This window comes from Octopus sinensis, linkage group LG6 (genome assembly GCF_006345805.1).
Source record: "Octopus sinensis linkage group LG6, ASM634580v1, whole genome shotgun sequence".
NCBI classification, from domain to species: Eukaryota; Metazoa; Mollusca; class Cephalopoda; order Octopoda; family Octopodidae; genus Octopus; species Octopus sinensis.
This window is the reverse complement of record NC_043002.1, coordinates 78,439,177-78,466,976: the sequence shown is the minus strand read 5'-3', so window position 1 is coordinate 78,466,976 and position 27,800 is coordinate 78,439,177. Positions and strand designations below refer to the sequence as shown.

The 27,800-nt window shown below is 34.4% G+C and overlaps 1 protein-coding gene across 1 annotated transcript; it reads right to left on the bottom strand.

Annotated features, from left to right (window-relative positions):
• Positions 1-5: 5 nt before the first annotated feature.
• On the bottom strand, positions 6-26,853 carry LOC115213123 (nucleolar GTP-binding protein 1). Its single transcript, XM_029782051.2, has 17 exons — positions 26,703-26,853; positions 21,867-22,037; positions 19,603-19,706; positions 17,071-17,154; positions 15,784-15,937; positions 14,655-14,747; positions 13,563-13,712; positions 11,873-11,980; positions 10,842-10,931; positions 9,979-10,086; positions 9,531-9,608; positions 8,471-8,522; positions 6,513-6,613; positions 5,030-5,142; positions 2,691-2,835; positions 1,923-2,057; positions 6-229 (listed from the first exon to the last, which is right to left on the bottom strand). The coding sequence occupies exons 1-17, from the start codon at positions 26,832-26,834 to the stop codon at positions 77-79; spliced, it is 1,971 nt and encodes a 656-aa protein (XP_029637911.2). The 5' UTR covers positions 26,835-26,853; the 3' UTR covers positions 6-76.
• Positions 26,854-27,800: the final 947 nt, after the last annotated feature.

The window sequence follows — 27,800 nt, the reverse complement described above, 5'->3', positions numbered from 1 at the left end:
CAGTGTATCATTAGAATTTCTTTTTAATTCAGAAAATCTCAATGAAATCATCCAACAAGCATTTATCTCATAAAAATTATCGTCTCTGTGTCTTTCCAATACCACGTTTACCACTGAAAATATGTTTTGGTTTCAAATCATGAATGTGTCTATCAGATTCTCCTTTACGTCCATCCATTGTGAAGGACTTCATAGCCTTGCGTGTCATCTTTCTTACTTTAGCGACCATCTGAAATATTTAAAATTAGATTTTAATGAACATGTGAAAAATAATATATGCAATACATACAATCATATGAATTTATTTATTCATCCAAGAGTTGAAATGGTTAATTAATAGTTACAGATATATTAAAATATAATTTCTAACACAAGGCCAGCATTTTTGAGGAGAACGAGTAAGTCGATTACATCAATCCCAGTACTTATGAATAGATGAAAGGCTAAGTCAACCTTGGCAAAATTTCAATTCAGAGTTTAAAGAGCTGAGAAAAATATCACCAAGAACTTTGGCGTGTTAACAATTCTGCCAAATTGCCACTTTAGATATATTAAAATACATTAACTTCTAAATTTGGGACATTTTGGTAGGGGGAAGTCTCTAAGGAACTAATAACCTCAGTATATTAGTGGTACTATTTTTTATTGACCTTCCATCTCCTGAAGAATGAAAGAAATGTAAAACCAAACCCTGCTCAAGACAAAGTGACCTAACAATATACTAGAAGGTATTTTACCACTTTCTACAAGAGTTTTTCAAAATTTTCAAAATAGTCACATAAACTCAATCAAACGTTTACAAGTAATCCAGGAAAATACACTATTTTACATGACTACCAATATTAACAACAACTACAAAACCCGGGGCATTACCGATAGTCTCCCTTTGTAATATCACAGGCCTGAACACTATAAATTTTAAAATAAACTTTGTAAACAGGAAAAAAATCTTAACATTTTGCAATACAACACCAATGACATCATTCTCGAACTACATAATTTTATCAACATGCAAATTCATGCAATTATAATCCAGAAAGCAGTCTTACTAGCAAGATACTGCATTCCAAAATTCACTCACTCAGACTAGAAAGAGCCCTTCTTTATAATGGAAGTGGTCATATAACACATAAAAACGTATGAAAAAAGGGAAACTGTGAGAGTTCCTACAATCACCAACAACAGAGACATTGCAGTATAATAATTATAGACATAAGCTAAAAGGAAAAACGTATCCCACAAGGCAATGTAAAAATTACAACCTAAATTACACATCAGAAATAGCTAACCTTAAAAAAACCCCACAAAACATTCAAAACTACACACAACTAAAATAAAACTCTGCATCAAACTAAACAAAAAGCGCCACTAAAGAAAAAACGAAACTGGTAAATATTAGTATTCAAAATAAACCACAAAACTATATATCAGCATCAACGATAATAAATAACAATGGTCACATCATACAGAGGATCACAATGACAATCTCCATATTCCCAGAGGGCATCATCAAGCAAATGCTCAGAACAGAAATTTCTTGAAAGTCAATGCCAAAAGAACAAAGAAAACCCTACACAAGAACATAAAATAGAAAATACACACCTACCACTACCATTAAATACACCACTAAAGACATACTTAAAACACACTGAAAGGTCCATGATGTGATATTGTTTAACAATAAGGAACAAAGTAATTCCAAGTAAGGAGAAAGAAAATAGCTGCTGTATTTGATGACATATAAGACACTTTTCATGGAAGACAAAAGTCTCAAAAAAACATCACCCCAAGTCCTATGTTACATGCTTTAATGCACTAAGAATGTTTTTCCCTGAATATATGCTGCTGAAGTTAAGGTGCATCTAATACATCCACCAACAAACATGGCATATCTATTAAGATGAAAAATATATTTTATGTACCGTTTCATCTCGTAAACCAGATCGATCTCGAGGAGGCCTGGAAGAGCTACGCATGGCTGCTTGAGAATCTTCTCTCCTTCGTTTCAAAGGCCTGCGTGTTGTACTACGGGATCTTTGTGTTGAATAGTTTTTCTCCTGAAACAGAAATGTTTATAGAATGAATGGCTTCAAACAACATGAATTAATCAAAGGAGAAACGGAAATGAAATCAAAATATACATTAGGTTTTAATTTTTCATAGGTGTTAAAAAAACACTTCATTTTGTGTTGAAACTGTGTATGTGGGATTTGTTATTGCTCAGCCACATTCTAATTTATATTTATCCCACATATACAGCAAGGCAATCAGCCTTCTTCCTAACTTGTTTGTTATTCATTTTTATAAAATAGATTTCTTTTGTTCACTCTGGAATTTGCTCACTATGACAGCACACTAAAACATGCTTTTCTGTAGAAACCTTACATATATTATCAGTATATAAATGTCTGTTAAATTTTTGAGAACAAACTAACTATTACTGATTAATAACTATGCTCAACTAATTTTAAGTAAAATTTCTGAACAGCATGTTCTATATTGTCATATAAATTTCAGCTAAATTGAAAATTTTAAGTTCACTTCATAATTTGAACAAAAATTATTTATACACATTAAATAAACTTCTTTCAATGATTTATATTATTCAAAATAACTTACACTGATTCTGTATGATAAAATGGTTAAAACTGAAGTTAAATCAATCAAGATGTATTCAACAAAAAACTTACTGCACGTTCTAATTGTAAGCCCAAGTCATCCATTTGATGCTCCAAATCTCCAACAGTTCCAACAACTAATTTAGATCTTGGTATTCGTGATGTCTTTCGCCTTTCTCGTGATTCTAAGATCATCAGTTGTCTCTTTTCATGTATTCTAAAAAAGAAAACAAAATAGTAGTAATAATAATTAAGAAGATTTTAACAGGATTAATCTTAAATTACTTGGTGATCCTGTCAGTGCAGGTGCCACTTAAAAAGCATCCAGTCCACTCTGCTGGGTGGTTGGTGATACAAAGGGCATCCAGCTGTAAAAATCCTGCCAAACAGTCACAGAAGTCTGGTGCAGGCTTCTGCCCAACTAGCGCTTGTCAAACTGTTCTGCCCATACCAGTATGGAAGGAAGATGTTAAACGATGATGATGATGAATCAACAGATACAGGTATGACAGCTGACACTCTTGTTGCAATCACCATGTTCCATTCGGAGTTTCGCTCATTGGATAGAATCTTAGGCAAGTATTTTCTATGGCTTTGACTTGACAAATGCCTTGTGACAAGTGGAGATGGAAACTTAAGAAGTTCGTAATATCAACATATATGTATATGTGTGTGAATTCATTTCCATGTGTTTTTTTTAAACGTCATTCTCTGGTAAGTAATAATCCCATAGGTTCAGCAGCTTTGTTGCTTTCAATTTGTGAGGACCAGTAGTGTGAAAATACCTTAAGTGGAAAACAAGGTAAGTAAAGGCTGGCCAAAGAAAATTTACCTCAACAAGTTTCTGACCCATGCCAGCATAGAAAAGAAAAGCAAGAACGATAACTTTGCTGATAATTAAAATACCGTATTTTAACGCATATAAGGCACCCTCATGTACAAAGAAACCCCTAATTTTGGGGGCTTAAAATTTGGAAAAAAGGTTTTATAAGGGATTATTATACTATTCATGTATAAGAAACTCCCATATTTTTAAAACCTAATTTTTAACAAAAAAGGGTTCCTTACACACGTTAAAATACAATACTATTTATTTAAAAACAATAGGGATGGAGTATTAAAAAATATGAAAGAAAAATAATTTTAGTATTCATGTTATCCATTTTTCTATGAGAAATCACTACAATTCAATCCTTTCTTACTGATAACTAGTGAACAGTGAAATAAAGAGCCTGACCAGTCCACAAAGTGCCTTTAACAGAGTCCACTCTGTTGCAAAGATTCTAAGTTCTCCAATCTGAGAATGACTTTTCCCTCCACCAGTCTTACAGGCTCTGAAAAATGACAAGTCATCTGTCCTTTCCCTACTGACCAAATCATAAAATCTGCCGAAGACAGACTTGGATACCACAAAATGCAATTGATTTGTTGCAGACTACATCAGGCATTGTATTCTTCTGTTTTCTTAAAAGTAGTTGAGTGTGGTAAGAGGACAAATTGGTTGCTATTTTCAATAGGTTAAGGAAACATGTAGAATTTCTCTTGCTGATTAGATAAAAGCAATTTTTAACAAAGGTATAAAGTTTCAAATCTACAGAAGAAAGCTATGGGTTGATGAACCAAAGAAATTAGAATGTGATTTAAATTGGGAATTGAAACTGCTTTATATAGTTGGTTTAACAAGATCATAGAAAATAATAGCAAGTATCACAATAATGTCTCCATAAGGTTTGAATGAAAGAAAAGTAGAAAAAATGTTCTAAGTATTCATAATTAAAGCACAAACGTCAGAGAGCCCACTTCATGCTAGACATAGGCACAATGTCACAAATCTGAAGGGTACAAGTTAGTCAACTAAATCAACTTCAATACTTGATTTGTATTAGTGGACCCTGGAAGACTGAAAGGCAAATTCGATCTTGACAAGATATGAATTCAGAACTGGAAGATACCATAAGGTATTTTATTGAATGCCCTAATGATGCTGCCATCCAATGCCCTCAACAACAGTAGTATTTTTAGAGAAAGGAGAAAGTCGATTAACTCAGTCTCATGAAATGATCAGTAGTTCTGTTATCAACCATATAGATGTGAAAAGTCAAGTCTCAACTTCAGTCAGATTTGAATGCAGAAAGTAAAAGGACCTTTCCATTACCCTAATAATATTGATCTATAAACAAAGGTACAAGGTCATAAGTTTTAGGGGAAGCTTATAGTCAATCATACTAATCATCAACTTCATCAGTGCATATTTTTGGCAAAGTCCACCTCAACAAGATTAATATTTATTAATGCTTAAGTAACACATAGTACGAATAAAGCCATGAAAATAGTTTTTTTTTTTTTTTGAAACAAACAAAATTGACCATTAAAATTAGCAAATTTAAGCAAAAATCATTAAGGTTAGTTACTTGGCGGCAGCTTTTCTAATTTTCTTCATGTCTTCATCCTCTTCTTCATCTAAGTTGTTATAATATCCTGCAGCAATTCTCAGCTCTTCTTCTTTCTCTAATGCTTCCAGTTTCTATAAATACAATTGTTAGACTTAACACCATTTGAAAATTTAAAAAGAAAAATATTCAAATACATTTGAATTGTAATATAAAAAGTAAAAATTTGCCCCCCCCCCCCAATCATCATAATTTAACATCCATTTTAAAATGCTTGTAATAAAAGTGAGGGTTAAATGATGGAATATGTTACGACAGATTTTCCATAGCTGGATGCCCTTCCTTGTTGATAACCCTGCAACCAAGGACAACCAGACATGTTTTTCACAAAAGACAAAACAAACATTTTATGGGCTTTCTTCTATATTGTTTCCATCCTAGCATTGTTGGAGTAATTTTTACAGCTGGACATCTTGACTAACACCGGAGCCTCTCAGTCAGGCCAACTGAAGCAATACCAGATGAGTTTCTTGCTCACAGACAGAATACAAATGATAGTGGTACAATTATAAATTATTTCATTCAAGGCCTGCTAGACTGGCATGGTAATTAAATTTATGAAACAAGATATATATTTTATTTTTTACAAGAAAATTACTTATTTGCTGTTTATTACAATTCATTATAAATATACAGTTTTTTTTATATATATGTTAATGAGTTACACTGTCTGTGATTGCTCTATTTTGAGTGCATTAGTAAAAATCCATCTCTAAGTGGAATGGTTGGTTAGCTAACAATATATAGCCTACAGTGAGAGACTAGTAAAAGAAATATCAAGTAAGAATGGAAGCCTTCAGCCAGACTTGGATAAAGTAAAAGCAGTACATAGCAGCCAAAAGTATACTAATTGGGTATCAGTTATTGCAAGGCTTTCTCTCCAAATCAGTTATGTCTATATCAATGCTCTTATTCAGCCAACCACATGGTTTTGGGTGCAACCCCACTGTGTGGTACCTTGCACAAGTGTCTTCCACTATAGCCTCAAGCCAATCAAAACACTACAAGTGAATTTGGGAGGTGGCACCCAAAAGAAACCTGTCAGATATGTATGTGAATGTATGCATGTACATGAGTGTGTGTGTCTTCTTAACATCACAAGATAGTTGTAAATAAGTATCGCTGCCATACAAGTGGTGTCCATTTACGATTTTCTATGGAAACATGTCCGGCGATGGGAAAATATTACCTCACTTGAATCAGCCTTTCTGCTTCAAAGAATTCCATTAGACCCATGCAAGCATGGAAAAGTGAATGTTAAAATAATACAACTTTGTCGTATTCTAAATTTACTGCTATTTTTGTTTTAATAACATTCATTATTATTTACTATGCAAACATCAGTAAGATTTACAATTTGTTACACCATGGTATAATTGAATTAAATACTAAGTATTATATTTGATAATGACTACACAATGCAATCAGTCTGAGATTAACTAACCTGCATTATATTTGGATCAATAAAATCAGCTACATTATGTCCTTCCCATATTTCTGGCATGACATCATATTTTTCTTCTGGATTCATCAAATCCCAGGTTTCTGTAACAAAAGTTTAGAAATAGATAGTAGACAATGGGAACAATTCAAATCATTTTCATTCTATTTTACTAGTTTCAGTTTGAGGACTGTGACCATGCTGGAGATCCCTGCCTTCAAAGATATATCATCATAATTTAACATCCATTGTCCATGCTGGGTTGGACGGTTTGACCAGAGCTAGCAAGCTGGTGAGCTGCACCAGACTCCAATCTGATTTTCCCTTCCTAACACCAACCACTTATCAGAGTGTGCTGGGTGTTTTTACATGGATTCCAGTTCTTGACTGTTAGAGTAAGATTTGAACTCAGAATGTAATCAAACACTATAATAGAGTATTTTATGACATTTCAAATCACACGCGACATCCTTGGTTTAGTCTTGGTTGAGTTTTTGCAACGCAAAACCTGCTCCTTCTTGTTTGGACATGGACTTGCCAGGAAGCATCTAAGCATATGAAATGTTCTGTAGGTAGTCAACACCCATAGCTAACAGTTGCATACTGTCCTTCTCTTCCAGATTGTGAAAGCTTACCATGTTTAATCAAAATACAGTGAAATTTTAAGACTTCATTTTTTATGGGCATCTCTATATATATAAACGACAAAATGTCTGTGTGCGTGTCCTTTATAGAAATCCACAATTTTTCAGTTAGAGGGCTCGCACTTTCTATGGTCATTCAAAACCGTCCAAGGGTGGTCGTGCACATCTTTACATTTCCCCAGTCACCCCACAAAGCCATTAAAAAATCAATAGAAGTGATTTTTTTGTGAATTTTCTATCCAAAACCCAATCAAAATGCCCAAAACTTGATACGCCAATTGAATGCCAGCTAGCTGTATGTGATTGGTTGGAGATTTGGACCGTACTCGCGTGTATGTGTGCATGCACACAGCTGTATATGCATGCACTAGCACTATGACCCGGCAACGCCAGGTCATAGTGCTAGTATATGTTAAAATATAAGAACTTTGTATATCTATAAATAATAATGATTCTTTCTCATTTTTGTACAAGGACAGCAATTTAGTGAGAAGAGTAAGTCAATTATACCAGGCCCAGTAACAGGATATGATGTGAATTTTCTTGAAAATTAGCATTCTCTAGATATGGTCTTAGATACACTATAAGAAAAAAAGACAGCTATCATGCCTTAGTTCAAAGTTCTATTCAATCAGACTAAACACCATCATTACATCTGTATTTAGCAAGTTGGGTTTTTTTAAACCATTCTCTATTTTAATGTAATATTTGTTATTTCTAAAGATATTCTATACAAATTACAAATAAATGAATATATACTAATTTGTATAGTTTTTATTGTTACTAAAGTGGACTGGCAGAACTGGCAGTGTTGGAAAAATACCTTGCAATATTTAGCTCTTCATAGTCTGAGCTAAAATCTTGCCCAGGTCAGTTTCACCATTCTTCCAGTGTCAATAAAATAAAGCATCGGTCATGTACTGGAATTGATGTAACAGACTAATACAGCGACACACACATAAATTTCAGAGCATGTGCCAATATTAGAAAATTATTATTATTATTAGGGTGAATTACAGTGAATTGGACAAAATACTTCATAAGTATTTAGTCACAACTCTTTTACTGGCTGAGTTTAAATTTTACCAAAACACTTTTACCTTGCCTTCTTCCAAGGTTTATAAAATGAAGCACCAGTCAAGCATTAGGATTAATTTTTAATCAATTAAGTCTTGTACTTCCCTTAAATTTGTAGCCTTTTGCCTTTGTTAGAAATAATTATTACTAACACTCTAAAGGTAATATCACTATATTCATGACACTAATGGCTGTTAATACAAATTCAATTAAACATTTACAGTCAAGTAATATACTTACTTCTTAAATCTAAAGTGTAATCATCTCCCATTTCTTGTTCAATGTCTTTTTCCTGCAAAGAAACAGAAATGTTTTGGTCTATCTATAAAATAATCAAAAGAAGGAGGAGGAGCAATGCCTGGAGATCTTTGCAGGTCTTTCCAGACTAATGAAATTGATGTTCAGTTTAAATATATATAATAGCAGTGTTTAGTGTGGTGAGACAGTAGAGGTGATCATAGTAGGAATGATAAGTAGGGAAAATGGGACAGAGTGAAGTAGGAAGCTAGTTAGTTCAGAGGACATGCAGGAGCAAAAATGACATACCTATGAGCTAGTAATTGAAGACTGCTGGTTATTAAACCATTTGCCAGCTTGGATTTGGTGTAGGACACCAGTTTCCAACCAGTGTCACAGAAAGTAGTTTGTGATGTCATTAGGTTTTAAGTTTCAACAACCCAATTGACATCATTTGCCAGAGGCACATTAAGGGTGTCGTATACATTAAGCATAGGAAGTTAGAGAGGCAGAGATATTGGAAACCACTCGTCTACAGATGTAAGCAATATTTCACTGGGAGTTTTACAACTTTTTTGTAATCTTTAAATTAGGAGGGAATGCCTAAGACCCTTTACAGCTCAGAGTATGGAGGAAAGGATGGAGGAAGGTATCCTCAAACTGAAAATCTGGCTCAAATGCTTGCAACAAAGTGGACTCTGCTAAAGACACCCAAAGATCAGATGGTGGTGGTGGTGTAAAACTGGGTAATGGATTAAGTCTACCACTTAAGTAGGCCAAGGTGGGATCTGAACTCAGAATGTAAAGAAAAAGGAGAAATACTGCAAAGCATTCTATCCAGCACATTCTAAATGACTCTGCCAATTCACCATCTGAATTTGTGAGTAAAAGATAATGGGTTTGACTATGACAGATTCCAAGTGTTGCAAGAAAGATTCATCTTCCATTTCTTTTATCCATAGCTGAATTCAAAGGCAAAACTTTCACACACACTCTCTTAAGTCTCGGTAGATAAGTTTAGTAATGTAAACAGTTCTGCTGAAGACAAATAAGTGAATCTTACCAATTTCTTCTTTTGCATATCAGTTTCCATTTTTTGCCTTTTCTGAAGAACAGCTTCGGGGATATGAACTGGTCTTTCCTATTAAAAAAAAAAAAAAAAATCAACATTTCATCACAGATTATCTTACTATAATTAGTGGTTTTACTGTTTATATATTTTTGTTCCTCATAACAGAATTGGTACGTTGTCCTTAAATTCCAATTTTAAGAAGGTGTGGGGGTTATAGTGAGTTGCTTTATCTACTGTTATTCCTTCAAGATGTGAAGTTAAACACATATTACGATTCACAACAAAACTCCGTGTAAGAAAGAGAAACAGTCATCCAAAAGGAAGATTTCCATAGGTCAAGGTGTCTTTCAAGAAACAGAGTAAACAAAACTCTGTAACAAACATTAAATTGCAAATATCATATTTTGATTACATTCTGGTAAAACATCAGAAACCTTACCCTGTCATCTCTCTTGTTTGGCACTGCAACTCTCAATCGCGATAATAAGTCATCTTTTTTCTGACGAATCTTTGTTTCCACTCGATAAGCTAACAGACGATCACAAGCCTAGATTAGACAAAATATGAAAATAACATTTCCTCATTGCCAGCTCAATATTATAAAACGAATCATGACAGGTAAAACAAATTTTTTCATCAACACCAAATAAATTACAAATTAATACTAAAATACTTTTAAGTGTTAATTCTCAAGAGCAAAACCTATGGTCAAACCATTTCAGGTTTGACCATCCTCTTTTTTTTTTCTTTTTAAATATCTAGATATATATTCTACTAATATGGTAGGGTTTGATTAAAAAGAAATGTGGCTACTGTTTCTAACAGGTCAACTGACCACATGGAGGCTTCCCCCTTTAGTATTGGTTCATAAAGAACAGTAGTAATATTAAAGTTAAATTACATAAATAAAAAAATGTCAGTATTTTTAGACTTAAGGGATGGCTGTATGGTTAAGAAATATGCTTTGTGACCATTTGAATTTAAGTTCAGTCCCACTGCATGGCATCTTGGTCAAGTATCTTCTATTATTGTCCTGGGCTGACCAATGCTGTATGAGTATACCTAGTAGACAAACAGTACAGAAGCCCATCACTCGTGTGCATATGTGTGTGTGTTGGTATGTTTGTCGCTCAACACTTAACAACCAATGTTGGTTTGTCTTTGAAACTTTGCAGATCCACAAAAAGCAAACAAGTATCAGACTTTAAAAAAAATGTAGTGTGATCATTTTGATTTACTGAATCCCTTCAATGCATTGCTCCAGAATGGCCACAGACCAATGACAAATATTCAAACACTTACCTCATTTTTGACATTCATGACTCCTTCTTCAGTGAGTGTACTCATATACATTATTGGAACATTATCCTCTTCTATTTTCTTGATGGAAGCCTTTAAAATTAACAACACACAACCATTACCATATATTTGAATATTTATAAATTTATGAAATACTTTTAATAAATTGCATTCATTTGATTCAAATACATTTTTCTATGCTAGTGTGGATTAAACAAATACATATTTTTGAAGTACTGGTCTACTGAAAGTACCCTGTAGCTAACTCTTATTAATTCTTAACTATTTTTCAAGTGAGTTTTTTTCATTCCACTCATCTTCAAAAGTTAAAATCTCGAAGACAATTTGTTGAAGAGGATGTCAACAAACATTACTGCTTGTAGTTCAGTACTGTTTCATATATTCATACATGCATAGACATGTACACACACAAAACAAAATGACTTTGTGGAATTTCATAGGTAGATGTAGCTATTCAATAAATAGAAGTTGCTAAAATAAGTACCAGACAAGGCACTGGGGTTGATAAAAAAAAAGTAAAGTCACTTGAAAGTGGTGCCCCAGTATGGCCACAGTCCAAAGAAAGAAACTACTAAAAAACAAAATGTAAATGAAGTCTAAAAAATTCCAGGGTAGAAAATATAAGTTATAATTTTCAAGAACTTTCCTTGGCTGTGTACTCTATTTTAGACTGAAGCAATTTTAAGTACACCTATTTATATGTAGTATATATAGCATCAAAAGACTAACTAGCATCCAAACTAGATTTATTACACATTCATTTTATGTTTCAGAAACTAGATCAAACCAAACATTGATCCTATCACATTTTATTTCATAAAAGGTCCCACTTGCTTTATCTCATAAAAGGACCAACTAGTTAGCCCTATGTTATTTCTTCGTGTCATGTGCATGATTTAAAGGAACAAATGTAATTATAAAATATATCATATGAAGTATCCTAAAATAATTCATACTACATTATTATATTTAATGTGAGAGAAAGAGAGATTATGTGTGTTGAAACAAATTACCTGTGTAGTTTCTGGGAGGTCTTCAAATTTCAGAACATCTATTTTGTTGATGCAAACTAAGATGGGTTTATTCACAAATAAAGGTTTAATGCTTTCAAATAAAGTTATCTGAAAATTTAAAGCAAAAATATATATAATATATAAATTAAGCATACAAGGAAAAGTAAACAGCTGGCAAACTGAAAGAAAACCAATGAGATTAGGTCAGTAAACATATGGCTACCTCCTGTAAGCACTGGTGTGTGTATAGGTACGGCATGAATATTGAGCAAAAACACCTAAAGCTCCACGAGGCTCCAGCAGGGATGGTGGTGATCCCTGCTGTACTCTTTCACCACAACTTTCTCTCACTCTTACTTCCTGTTTCTGTTGTACCTGTATTTCAAAGGGCCGGCCTTGTCACTCTCTGTGTCACGCTGAATATCCCCGAGAACTGCATTAAGGGTACACGTGTCTGTGGAGTGTTCAGCCACTTACACGTTAATTTCACAAGCAGGCTGTTCCGTTGATCGGATCAACCGGAACCCTCGTCGTCGTAACCGACGGAGTGCTTCCACACGGCATGAATATAATTTATAAATATTAATAGGCAGTGTATTTCATTGCAAGCTTGGTAATGAAATGGTTAATATATTTCTGTAGTTAAATCATTCACATTTATATAAAATATATAAATACCATTTATAATATTTTCATTTTTAACTTTATACACAAAGTGCACCAAAATACTTTTCATTTACTCTAAGTGGGGAACCACTGCATTAGACAACCTAAATAATCCCAATTATTTTAGATACTTAAATTTGTGTTGGCCAAGTCTGTAAATCCATACTTTTTTAATAAATCAATGAAATGAAGGATTTTATGTCAACCACCCAATAGCAGAGTAAAAAAAGGGTAGTAAGAAGAAAACAAAGCAGTAATATAATAGTTAACACATTTACCCATTCAGCATGTGTTAAGTTTAGTTTGGATGTGGAGGAGATTTGTTCTTGGATTCCTTTATATCATATTGTATTCAAAATGTTTACATGTTTTTTAGCCAATGCTAATTCACATTACAATTCTCAGTTAATTCAAACAAACAGCAGTTGTGATAGTAACAGCTAAAAAGGAATTCTATATTTAACCCTTTCATTACCAACCCGGTTGAAACCAGCTCTGGCTCTGAGTACAAATGTCTTGTTTTCATAAGTTTTGAATTAAAATTTATGCTCCCAATACTAGCTGAATGATAACTAAGTTATTTTACCAAATTCTTTGTTATATTTAAAGTGATTGAAAGAAACACAGGGCATCTCAAAATAAATACAGTAATGAAAGGGTTAAGAGATGAGGAATTATGTACATTATTTACAATTGACAGACATTTGTCCTCATCTTGTTGTTAACACGCTTTGGCTGATATACTCTCCAGCCTTCATCAGGTGTCTTGGGGAAATTCCAAACCTGGGTTCTCATTCCTAAGGTATTTTTCAATGTTGTTGTTGTTATTATTATTCAGGTCACTGCCTGGAATCCAACTCGGAATCTTGGGGTTAGCAGCCCGTGCTCTTAACCACTACACCATATGGTATATCAGCCGAAACGTTGTGTTAACAACAAACAAGATGAGGATAAATATCCGTCAACTGTAAATAAGAGCTAAAATAGAGACAGCCACTGTGTGTATTTACAAACAAACTCTTACCTGTTCATCAATTGTTTGGTTACATTGTTCAGAGATATCCATAATATACAGTACTGCAGCTTTTAAATGAGCCAATGCTGTAATGGCCTGCATTTCAATAGTGTTTCTATTTTCTAAAGGATGATCCAATATACCTGGAGTATCAACAACCTATTTGGAAAGGCAGAAAAAATAGCGTTTAGAATATAAATTGTTTCAGAGAGTAGTTATTATATATACTCCCAGCACTAGGAAAGGCATCTAGCTACAGAAACCTTGCTAAAGCAGATAGTGCAGCTTGGCATGGCTCTCTGACTATCCAACCCATGCCATCATGGAAAATGGATGTTAAATGATGATGTGCTCCACATTCCTAAGAAATAGGGTACAGATGAAATGTTGATTCATACGTAACAAAAATGATGCTGTAGGTCATGTGACTTAACTCAATGATCACACAAACAGTACTGTTTAACAAAGCTGTGATTGAATTCATTGTAGGAACTTGGATTATGCTGTTGAACAAGATTCTGGAATTAAGAACGTTGTATGATTTAAGCTTCAGGGTGAGACTTTAGTATTGAACTTATAGAAATACTTATCAGAATTATTACAACAGATAGTGTATTTCTTTGGAAATATAGTCACAGAAGTTTTAAAGCAAGATGCTTTCTCAACCCACTTCTGTTCAACCTGTCTCACAACTGAATACCAAGTATTTTCAATGCACTCTAGTTATAATTCTTTTAAGTGACAAAAATATCTGCTTATACATATACCATAACTGTCACTAATAAATAAGTTATAACTAAGATCACTCCTTTATGACAAATATAAAATCAAACATACCATATTTTCTGGCATAAAAGTCAAATTTTTCAAACTAAAATTTACAGCAGAAAAAGTGAGGTAAACTCTCAGAGACGATTTTGGAGGACCAAAAATTCCATGTGAAGAGCAACTGGATTTGGAAAGACTGTGATGTTTGAATTTACACTATATGTTGGCCGGAAAATATGTTACTTATATATATTTTGAAAATAAAAAGAAGAAATAAACATTAACGGAAAATAAGATTTTGAAACGAAACTTTTCACAAAATAGATATCTTACCTGCCAACGTAGATACCGATGGTCAGTGTGTCCAACAAACAACGATTTGGTTGTGAAAGCATAAGGCTGCACTTCAACGTCGGCTCGTGTAATCTAGAAGTTAAAATTATTACAAGAATAATAAGTGGATATTAGAAACAATAAACACTGATTAACACATTCAGATATTTAAATACACCAGTACAGCAATATTTTCAAATGTCAACAACTCAGCCATGAAGAAGTGGCATTTCTTATCAGTTAGGTAGAGTGGATAAAAGAGAGTAATGTACTCCTCTTAAGGACACCCTATGTCAACGAGAGCATTTAACCCATATATGCCCATAAAAAGATGAAGTCTTAAAATTTCACTGTATTTAGATTAAACATTATGGTAAGCTTTCAAAATCTAGAAGAAAAGGACAGTATGCAACTGTTAGCTACGGATGTCGACTACCTACTAAACATTTCGTATGCTCAGTCAGATGTTTCCTGGCAAGTTCATGTTCAAACAAACAAGAGCAGGTTTTGTGTTGTGAAAAAGCAACCAGGGGTCAATACAGGTTAAAATTGATATCTTTTGTTTACTAGTTCAACATATTAACATTTGGTCACTGTATCTTATCGTAAACCCTTCGGTGTTTAAATCAGCCATATCCAGCCAAAATAATCTATTTGTTTTATCTTCAAACTTGCCAGATCCAACCTCTCAGGCTTACTCTACACTATTATTCTAAAAATAAACAATTACGTCACTGAAGTCTAAAAGCTATAATGTAATGTATGACTAATTCAAATCTATGTGAATAAATAAGCATTACATTTGACACAGAAACCTGAATGCTAAAGGGTTAATCATAATAATTGTTTCTGACATTATTACAAGGACAAACATTTGGAGACGAGTCACCAGTACTTGAACTGAAGGATGAAAGGCAAAGTCCACCTAGCAGGATTTTAACAAGTCTGCTAATCCACTGTCTTCATGTTAATCATAATAAGGAAAAAGAATAAATATTTGAAAGTAGTAACAGAACATTTAACATTTGAAATCAAATAGGATCTGTTGATTAAATCTGTCTTCAGTTCTCAGAGAGAGAAGTTGGTTGGTTCAGTAACTACAAACACTTGGAAAAACATTTATACAAACCTTATTAATAAAGCTTGATTTTCCAACATTAGGGAATCCACAGACAAGAAGAGTTCGGGTAGTAGGATCAATGGATGGCAAACGAGATAAATGTTGTCTAACTTGTTCTAGATATTCCAAGCTCTGTTTCTGACGTTTCAAAATGGTCACCATTCTAGAAATGCATATAATATACAATTGTATAATATGTTCTTTAACCCTTTCGTTACCAAACCGCCCAAACCCGCCCATATTTACCTATTCATATTTAAATGAGAATATCAGAGCAAATCTCTTTAGTACATTCGTGAAAACACGTATTATACTTCGTAAACAGTTCAACTACAGTTTTGTACAATAATCGAAGTGTAATTTTAATTCCGTGAATTTTGAGAGATTTTTTTCCGAAATTTGTTCCTATTGTGTTTTCAAAATTTGTAATTCTGACAAAAAATGGATACGAATTTCATTATATCAAACAGCGAGTCAGAATTCGAAGGATTTTCTACTGAAGACCTTCATAAATCTAACTCTATGACTGAAAAAAAAAAAGCACATGGTATTTGATAATGAATCTGATGTTTCATTTTCCGAAAGTGAAAACAGATAAAGAAAACGAATTGGCACCTGAATGGAGTGAAAATTTAAAAACTGTTTCTTTTGGTGATTTTTCTGAAGAAACTGGACCAAGTCACAGACTTTCCCAGAAGAGTAAAGCCTTAGACTATTTCTATTTACTTTTTCAATTGAGCCTATTTGAAATCATTACGGCGAAAACGAACCGTTACGCTAAACGTAAACAAAGCGAAAGAAACGATAGTTTGTGGTTTCCCACAACCTTAAATGAAATTAAGACTATTTTGCCGTAAATATTATTATGGGTATCAGAAAGTTACCCAGAATAACAAATTCTATCGTAAAATTTTGTTGTATACCCAATAACCCATTTTCTATAGCGATGTTTGAACAAAATTTTAATAATTTTATATTTTGTTGAATTTACCTGTATCTACCTGCAATTAGAGTCACTTTGTGACAAAAATTATAGTATAGAACTGGTTGAGAATATTTCATTAAATTATCTTCCAAAAATCAGATTAATATATTGACAAATAAAAAAGTTATAGTTGTTTAATGAAACCAGACTAAATTTATGATTACGTTAGAAATTAATTGAAACACATAAGGGGTGTAATTCGGTCAGAAATATAGTAACGAAAGGGTTAATTAAATTATATTACTACTGTTCAATGTTAATTCCAAACAGTAGATTTGTATTTAACCAAGTTAAATATAGCAAAAGCTTACCTTCCTAGAGCTGCTTTTTTCAATTGTTTGCATCGATAAAGTGAATCAGCATATTTCAGAAGTCTAACATAATCCTTTGAAACACTGCAATGGGAACATCTCAATTTTAGTCTTAAAATAAACTAAAGCTACACATACATACATAGAAATATTGCACAGGTAAACTGTTGCTTCAGACAACAAAAATGTTAACATCCTAAATTATAACCGCATTATCTTAAGATTTTAGTTCATTTGATTTCTTACAATTTCCATTGATAGAACAAAATTTTTACCCTTTACTACAATGTAGTCAGGGCATAAACAAATACACAGGTTACATGTTTTTCGCAATTTCAATGATGTCTTCTATAGTGAAAAATATATCTTTATCTATTACTAGCTTCAGTCATTGGAACACCACCTTGAAGGGTTTAGCTGAACAGATTGACTCAAGTGCTTGTTCTGTCAGTTTCCTTTGTGAAACTTCTAAGTTGCAGGGAAGTGAACAAACCAACACTAATAGTCAAGCAGTAGGAGAACAAAGCACAACACAAAACACACACATATAAACACATACACAACAGACTTCCACACAGGGTTTCTGTCTACCAAATTCGCTCATAGAGCATTGATTGGCCCAGGGTTCTAGTAGAAGATACTTGCCGAAGGTGCTGCACAGTGGGACTGAACCTAAGACTGTGATTGAAAAATGAACTTACCACACAGCTCTGAGATCCCCTTTGGTCACGAATGACCATGGGATTGTACCTAGAAAGTTACCCTCCTAGGCACAAGTCAAGGCAAGGTTGTTTATGGAAGACTAGCAGTTGCCCATGCATACCAGCCTCCCCTCTCCACACCACTGATGCTATCCAAGGGAAAGGCAAAAGCTGATATAGCTTGGCATCAGTGATGTCGCAACTCATTTCTACAGCTGAGTAAAACTGGAGCAACGTGAAATAAAGTGTCTTGCTCAAGAACATAATACGCAGTCCGGTTTGGGATTCAAACTCAACTTCACGGTCGTAAGACCGATGCTCTAACCACTGAGCCATGCACCTTCACACAGCTAATGCATATATATATATATATATAATCACATAAACTAAAGTAAGTTAAATAAACAACTGCAACTTACATTCTAGAAAATAATATTGTGAGCAAATAAATTCAATGAAATCTGTTATACAATGAGGCATCTTCATCATTATCATCATTTTTATGTATGCTGTCATGAGTTGGACAAGAGTTCATGAGGCAGAATTTTAAGGCTAGATGCTCCAACTGACACCAATTATCCACTTGTATTCAAGTAAGATACTACAATCTACTGCTCTTTGCAAGTTAAAAGAGTGACATTTGTTTATGCAGGACATAAATGTCACTGGGTCAATGCAGACGAACAGAACACCTGCACAAACATACACATTCATACATATATACATGTAAATATGTATGTAATGTATATACACACACATCTGCAATAGGGTTCTGTACTGTTTCCATTTACTAAATTTCACAGACATGGCATTGGTCAAACTGAGGCCATAGTAGGAGATACTTGCCCAAAGTGTCACAGTGGGATCGAATTTGAAAGCACATGCTTGCAAAGTGAATTTCTTAACCACAGTCAATATCATCCTCCTCCACTCCTCCTCATCATCATTGCTGGATGTCTGTTTTTCATGCTGGCATGGGTTAGATGGTTTGACAGGATCTAATGAACTGCAGGACTGTGTTGAGGTTTAATGTCTGCTCACAGTGAGTACTGCATACATTTTGAGTTGCACTAGCATAAAAAAAGCATTTTTTTTTTGTGGCACCAGCATATGAACAACATGTTGGAGTCACAATATAGCTCACAAGACTAGAAAATCAGAGGTGAGTAGAGATGAGGAGATTAAAGTACGAGGGGTGGGTAAAGTTTCCATCAACTAAATTCACTCACAAGGTTGGCAGTGTAATAGAGGACACTTGCCCAAGATGCCACTCAGTTTGGACTGAAAGACCACGGGGTTGTGAAACAAACTTATTAACTTCACTATCATATATTGTCTCTGTACGTATGTGTACCTGTTTGAACATTTGCATTCTACATCCTTGCACAAAAGCATTAAACAAAAATGTAAAAGTGTGACATTGTTGACATTCCCAGCTAACAAATCTTTGCATAGCTCTGTATTTTCAAAGAACACTGGGATAAAAAAAATCAATTACTTGAAAAATAGGTAAAAATTAGCAGTAGGAAGATTGTAAAATAGTCTGAAGTCCTTCCTTTTATGTAACAGGAAGGACATCACACACACAAGACAGGTTTCCATATGGTTTCTGTCTACCAATTCCACCCACAAGGCATTGTTTTAAGGCTACAGTAGACATTTGCCCAAAGTATCACATAGTGGCATTCAAGATCATATCTGCACAGCCATACCTGCAAAACTGGTAATAGAGTAATTTGACGAATGACACAAGGTGAAATGGTATCTATTACATAGCAAAAATATAAAGAAAATGCTTAAAAAAAAACACACACACACACAAAGTACTTACTTGTCAACTAGATGTCGAGCTGTGTTTATTTGTCCCAGAGCAAGTTTGTAATGGTCCCGGTCATAGAGAACGTTCATCAGATCAGCATAAAATGGGTGAACATCCTATAAGTTACATAAAGGAATTTTAATCTGAGAGCATATATTTAATAACACAGAATAATATAAAGTGTGTGTAGAAAGAAAAAATCCTTATATAATTTTTTATTTCATGAAATAATACAAGCTGTCACTGTGTGCAAGCCCCTTTTTTTCACTGTTTGAAAATCCAAAATATAAAACTTTGTGTCTAAACCTAACTTGATACACCAAATATTAAAATTTATATCTATGTATTTATTTTAACTTTAAAGGAAGCCTATACAATGGTAATTGTGGTTATGTGTGTTACACACAACTGAAGCCACATGACAAAACTATGCAAAGTATCATATATGAGAATTACATGGTAAAACTAGTAATTATAAATATTGTTACAGTTCTTTGTGTTTTCACATCAGGCAATTTTCTTTTTCACATGTAGAGTATAATAAACTGTTTTGACTACAGTTATTATGAACAGCAACGTTATGAAAAGTAAATTAGGAGAGACTGTAAAGATTCTGGAGCTGAGACAAGTTGATGTGTGCTTTGTTCAAGAATCTAGAAGGAACCTTCACAGACAAGGAACAAAGGTACATATGCTTCTGAGTGGGAATAGTGATGGAGTACATATACTGTTGGCTGAGAAATGGATAGAGTAACTGAAGTAAATAAAGTACATGACAGAATAATTTATAATTTATCTTAGGTGGTGATTCATGGACAACACAACAGTAACATTATCTCAACATATACACCACATTCAGTACTGGCAGATGAAGAGAAGGATCACTTTTATGAGACACTCCTCAATAATGAATAACAGTAACATCAGGGCTAGTTTCACAGAAGCCTAAAATATTTAGTCACACACTAATCACATGCATAGTCAATCAGGGAGGAGGGAAAGGTGTCATACTAAATGAACTGGTACATCAATATCATCAACTATTACAAGAGCAAAGCAGCTGGAGGCATCAAATTGATGGACCAGCTTATGAAAGTTACTGAAAAGAATCATATTACAAGGTAATGAGGAAGAAAATTGGGACAGAGCAGCACAGATACCAATTTCCTAATCAGCCAATTACTGGAGAAGTATTCAGCAAGGACTAAACTATTTTAGCAGCTAGGTATTGTTGACTTGGAGAAGACCTTTGACAGGGAAACACATTTAGTAGCCTTGTGGTCACTAAGAAAACTAAGGACAGAATGGTTAATGAGAGTCATGTAAGTCATATACAGTTCTCAGCTTATTATAGTCCTCCAGAATACAACCAAAACTATTAAAACTGGTTATCCATAGATAACCAGAACTTCTCCATGACCTAGTTCTACCAGTTAAATGGTCAAAGATTTAGAGAGGAAATTTAGAATTAAGAGACTGCAAATAAACCCAGTAAAGGCTGAAGTTCTAACAGGAAAGACTACAACTACAATCAGGAAAGTGACTATGCTTATAAGCAAAAAAGGAGTAAGTAGATATTCCATAAAGTGTGCTCATTGTCAAATATGGATGCTCAAGAGGCACAGAAGGAATACAAGCAAACTTCATATGTGACAGATGCAGAAGAGTAGTAAATAGACACAGTATGAGACAAGTTCCCTCAAATGCTTGTAAGGCTCCTTAGAAGTAGTTGATGACATTTGTTACAGGAAATGGAAGTAGGTGTTCCAAAAGCATCATTGCCAAAATAAAAAATGGGGTGGAAACATATGCACTTGTCCTATTTTTTTATCATTAATCAACTAATAAACCATTTAACCAATTAATTGTATGTTTGAATGTTTGGTCAATCGACCACTGGTTAACTAGTTCACTAATAATTCTTTATACTATAGGCACAATGCCTGAAATTTGGTGGTGGGGTCATTGACCCCAGTGCTCAATTAGTATTTATTTTATCAATATCAAAAGGATGAAAGGCAAACTCAGCTTCAGCAGTATTTGATCTCGGAACATAAAACTAGAAGAAATGCAGCTAAGCATTGTGTGTAGCATGCTAACAATTCTGCCAGCTTACTGCCTTAACTAGTTCACTAATAATAATAATAATAAAAGAAGTTAAACAGAACTATTGGCATAATGACCTTTTCAAAATACAACTATATAGTTGATTAGTTCAGCAGAAAAAAAAAAATCTATTCATCAGTGTATTGTAAAAATGAAAAAGAAGTACTTACAACTAACTTCGGAAAGTCATTTATTATGTGCGTTAACTTATCATGAATGTTCTGTTGTGTGAATTTCACCTTGCGCATATAAAACTGCCGGATCCTTGAAATCTTATAATGTTTGTGAACAACTGTCGGGGTCTTACGCTGTGTCTTTGACAAAATAATGTCAATAAAATCCTAGAAACAAAAAAAAAAACAAAAGGCATTTGTGAAATATAAAAACTACAAATAAATACATATGTAGAACATCAGAAAATCCGTAAAGCTGTAGTGTCTTCAATACACTGTACATATATCTGTTTCTAACAAACTATGCACACATTTTAAAACCATTCTAATACTAGTTTCGTTGTCATCATCATCATTTAACGTCTGTTTTCCATGCTGGCATGGGTTGGACAGTTTGACAGGAGCTAAGCAGCTGAAGGGCTGCTCAGGCTCCATGTCTGGATGTCCTTCCTTACACCAACCACTTTACAGAGTGTACTGGGTGCTTTTACACAGTACTGGCACAGGTGCTATTTATGCGGCACAAGCACTTACGAGCCTGCAAAATTAGGGATACTCAGCAGAAGATTGCAAGGGATGTGCCTGTATGCAAGAGCAACCACACTTTTACTTAGCTTGATATATTTTTTCAAACCACCAAGAGTCTTAGTCCCCTGTCATTCCCTCTGTGAGTCCCAACATTTGTAGATCCTTTCTCATCACTTTGTCCGTTTTCTTGGGCCTACCCCTTAAAATTTTTTGATCACTGTTTGGCACTACAAACCAAACCTGAAGTAGACCTATGGCACAGGAGTAGACTAGTAGAACACCTGAGATCAACTCACTTATCTTTAGACCAATGAAGGATCCTCTACATTGTCACAAATAAGGAAGACTTACATATCTATGAAAATATATGATGGTGGTCATGACTGAAATGCCTACGATCATGTACTTTGATTCAGTTGGACTGACAATATTTAGCAAGGCAGATTATAGGGTTTCATCATCTTTTTAATGTCCACTTTTCCATACTTGCATGCGTTGGATGAAGTTCATTGAGGCAGATTTTCTGTGGCTGGATGACCTTCCTGTGACCAGGGTCTCATCATCTTAACATCCACTTTTCCATGCTTGCATGGGTTGAATGAAGTTCATTGACGCAGATTCTCTAAGGATGGATGCCCTTCCTGTGACCAACATGTACTTGTCTTCAAGCACAATATTTCTGCATTTCCAGACGTTTGTATTCAATACTGGAAATGAATGACACTGCTTTTATGACAGTGACACTCATTTACAACTATCATACAATGTCAAGTCAAAGAGACACACACATACAATAGATTTCTTTCAGTTTCCATCAACCAAATTAACTTACATGGCCTCCCACTTAACTTTCCATAACTTTTGACTAGGTACTTAATTCTCAATTGTTGTTAAATTTTTCCAATTCATTGTTGTGTAAATAAATAAAAGTGTGTTGACCAGAAGCAAAAACAATGGGTGCTTCTTCACCTCCAGGGCTGCAAGAATGTATTCATATGTTGTCAGCAGGTCATGTGAGCATCTCCATGAGAAGAAAGTGCAAGTTTTATACTGTTTTAAAAATACAAACGAACATATACCTTTAATCATTCAAATCCATCATTAGGAAAGGCATATGCCACATAATCTTGATTAAATAAAAAAGTAATTATGTGCCATGAGTACCAATGTCTTATTTTTTTCTTGTACAATTGCATTGCAATTTACCATGGTTTGTAGCTGCATGAACATGTGGATCAAGAAAATGCAGGGTACGATTGAAAGGTGGAAAACCAATTTGATTGATGGTATTGTATGATGCCTAGGGATCATTTACAACTAATGTTTCCATTAAAACAATGTTATATTGTACCTGATAGTGTTGCACTTTTTCTATCATCTACAGCAAACAAAATACCTAGACTTAATATCAACACCTACAGGCCTGGTCGGCGTTTGTGAGAGATGCAGCATTGAGGATGAATGAAGCCAGCTCAATCCACCCCGGGTGAATGCTGTCAAGTCAAGACCTCCAAAAGTCATTCATTGTAACCTCTATTATCATTCCACACATTTGGCTTGTTAATAGCCACACTTTGTTCATGTAAATTAGCAATGTTATTAAAATATTTGGTGGATCCACTTCAGTAGCGATGACACACAGGATCATCATCATCATCATCACTGTTTTAACATTGGCTTTTCCATGCTTACTTGGGTTGGGTGGAGTTTATTGAGGTATATGTTTTATAGCTGGATACTCTTCCAGTCACTAACCCTCACCTGTTTGCGGATCATTGGTCAAACATGTTTTCACAGAATACTGGAAATGAATGACACTACTTGCATGACAATGACATTCATTTATAACTATTATGCGATGTCAAGACAAGGAAACAGATTCACACATAAGTGGTATCAAAAAGTTCCCAGACTAATTCTACAGTGTGCCAACAGATGGCAGCATACAGTTGCATGCACAGTGACCTTTATGCAGCAGTGTACCAAGTGACATCACTGTGTTTACTTTGCAAGTTGTGAAATTTGTGTTTTGTGATCACGTGTATGCCGTAGTCTGTGATTTTGTCATGGACAGGAACAAAGAGCCAATGTGAAAGTTTGCATTAAACTAGGGAAGTCTGTTACAGAGACATTGAACATGCTTCAGCAACCTTATGGTGACAAGGCAATAGGTCATACGCACTTCAAAAGAAGAATGTCCCTGGAAGACAATGAGTAATGTGGAAGATCTGCCACGTGATTCACCCCTGGAAATGTGGTATTTTGCATTGAGAGTTCTTAACCCAGGACCAGACCATTGGTTGAGAGTTCTACTGCAATGTTTTGAAGCATTTGGGGGAGGACATTCGGCGAAAGCGACCAGATCTGTGGAGCAGGAAGAACTGGATTCTTCATGATGACAATGCACACCGTCACTGAGCTCTCCTTACCCGTGAGTTTCTCACCAAAAACAACATGATATCGCTTCCACATTTGCCAGGTTTAGCACTTGCAGACTGCCATCTCTTGCCCCAAGATGAAGATGCAGCTCAAAGGTCACCATTTTAACACCATTGTTAAGATCCAGAGTGAATTGCAGAAGGTCTTCAACTCACTTTTGGAAAACGACTTCCAGGCTGGATTCCAAAAGTGGCAGGAACGTTGAGACCTATATATTGCTGTACAATGTGACTATTTCAAAGGAGATGATGTTAAAACTTAGGTAAATAAGTTATTTTTAATTAAACATAACTAGTTTGGAAGCTAACTTAACTTTTTAACTACACGGCCATACTTGTGCCTACAGCATCTAGCCAATATTTTATTTTCATTCCTGAAATTTCATTTTGGCCAGAACAGCACCTACCTTTGACAAGGTAATACTTTCACTTTCATGAGCCACTGGAAAAGAAGCACAGAACAATACTGGTCATATAATCCACGGGACATCAGTATTTTGGTGGAATTAATCCAGCAACCAAGATTGAATTCCTTGTAGTTGTTCCTAATTGAGCAGCAGCAACAATTTTAGGAATTATTCAATATATTATTCTGGGCCTAATGTCTGGTCCAAGTAATTGCTCCAAATTATCGCCAGACAGTCATGCATGACTATAACTTAGCTGATCCTATCATATGAGAACATACAAGGCATGCTGAATGTTTTGTGGAAGGATTGCAAAAATATTGGCACTACTTAAATACAGGTATGTGGTGTAGCGCTCACTCTACGATAGCCACCTCCTCCGCTTTCCATTTAGGACACGTTCACGTGGTGGAAAAATATTGGATGGAACTGCTGGCGACACATCTGACAATATTTTAATATATATTTCCGAGTGGTGTCCAATTCTATGAGATATCATTTGGGCGATCCTTGAGATTAGGACATCACCGTCGCGAGAGGGAATGTCCTAAACACAAAATGCAAAGATCGTTATCATTTTGTACTATTCGAATTCTTTGTTAATTTAATTTTTAGCCTTAGCTTTATTTTTTTGGTCTAATCTCAAACATATTCACTGACACATCAGTATACAGGCAGACATACATACGGGTATGTATGTGTTTATATTAAAGAACGACATAAAAATATCCAAATATTTAAAGAACGAAAATATTCGACAATGGAAGTAAATCGATTGTCTTGTAATGCCCTGTTTTTTTACTTTATTGTCAAACTGGAGTTAGGAGGTCTTTCCCTGCAGTTAAAAGTAAGACCTGAGAATTACCTAATAATTTTGCCGACGTCGTCTAGTGATGCGATAATGATAATATATTAAAAACCTAGGGGTCTCGGACCTTGAGGCATTTTCACGCAAAAATGTTGCATCTATCTGGATCTGATGAGAGGATTGTACTTCGGGGTAATACTAAAGACGTTCTCGTGACCATCTGTGTTTTATCTAGACAATATATATCAAGGACTACGTTATCCCATGCATCCAATTTCTAGTAGACTGATAACCACGTAGTAACAAAACAGTTGGCTCGTTTAGAATAACACGGTTCAGTAACATTTTCCTTCATGAAATGGCTTAATAAAGTTATCTTTCGTAAGAAAGATTGATGATGCTAACTTAGAGAAATACAGAAATATCTGATAAATTAGTAAAATATTTGAAATGTTTGACAAAATTAATTACATGTCTGTATGTATTTACAGACTTCTGCGTGTTAGACTCCCATTGAAAGATTAACGTGTAAACTTGAAGTCTGAACATAGTGTAAGCTTTCCAAAGTAATAAAAACAAACTCCAAAAACAAAGCAGTCAACATATAAGCAACGAATATAAGTTCATTAAAATAACTTTTGAAATATTTTACCTGTGAAGGAGGCACAACAGTGATCTTTTTGAAGTTATAATGCGACATGATCTTAGAGTAAATTGAACTTTCCGGACCACATGGACTAAAAGGAGGTTCGCAGTAAATTTCGCAGATATATTTTAATATCATACTTATCTATTTATTTTTGAATCTTTTCCAAATTTCAAAAATAATTTTTTAAAACACAAATAATGGATCTTACACGTAAAATAAGTAATTTTAATAGTATATTTTTTAAGGCAAATATTAAACTATGTGCCCGATGCTCTCTTTCAGATCACGGTATAATAATAATAATAATAATAATTTCACCATGAATGCAATATTGTGAAATCGCACTCGAAAGTATCAAATAAAATAAATTTCTAAAAGGCTTTTTAAAATTTACTTATGATTTTAATAACTTTACATGGGAAAACAAGAAATCAAAGCCGTTTTTCTTTTCTGTTGTTTTTGAATCGTCATTTTATTTTATTCCTCGTAGAAATAGAATACCAAATTTATTTTACATTCGCTATGTTTATACTATATCATAGTCAATCTCCAGCATATGTATGTACGTATGAAACTCTGAAAGTAAAAAAAATAAACTTCTGGTAGGATATGACGGGGAACAAATGAGCAAACACACGTCAGCGCGCGCACACACGCACACACACACACACACACAACACACACCACACACACACACACACACAGATATCGAATGTGGGAGAGATGAGTTATCTAAAATATAAGAACTTAAATGAACGCCTTGAAAAAGTTCAACAGTATTTGTTTCTTAATCTGGTTGGCAAACTATCCGAATATCATAGGAAATAATGTATAAAACTGGTTTTTAAAGCCTGCTGGTAAAAGCAACTGACATGTTTAAGTCTTAGAACATTCTCTGTAGAGCATATTCAATTTAGTCGGTGATCAATATATACAAAAATAGAGGGAATGCAATGATACTGATTAAGAATATCCATTGGGGCTGAGAGAAAAATATCTGAGGGAAGTATTCTGCAACTAAAAAAAAAAAAAAACAGGTCTCAAAAAATAATATCTTAGTGTCTGAGGCTTGTTGCCTTATGCCAGAGCTCATCCCAGTTT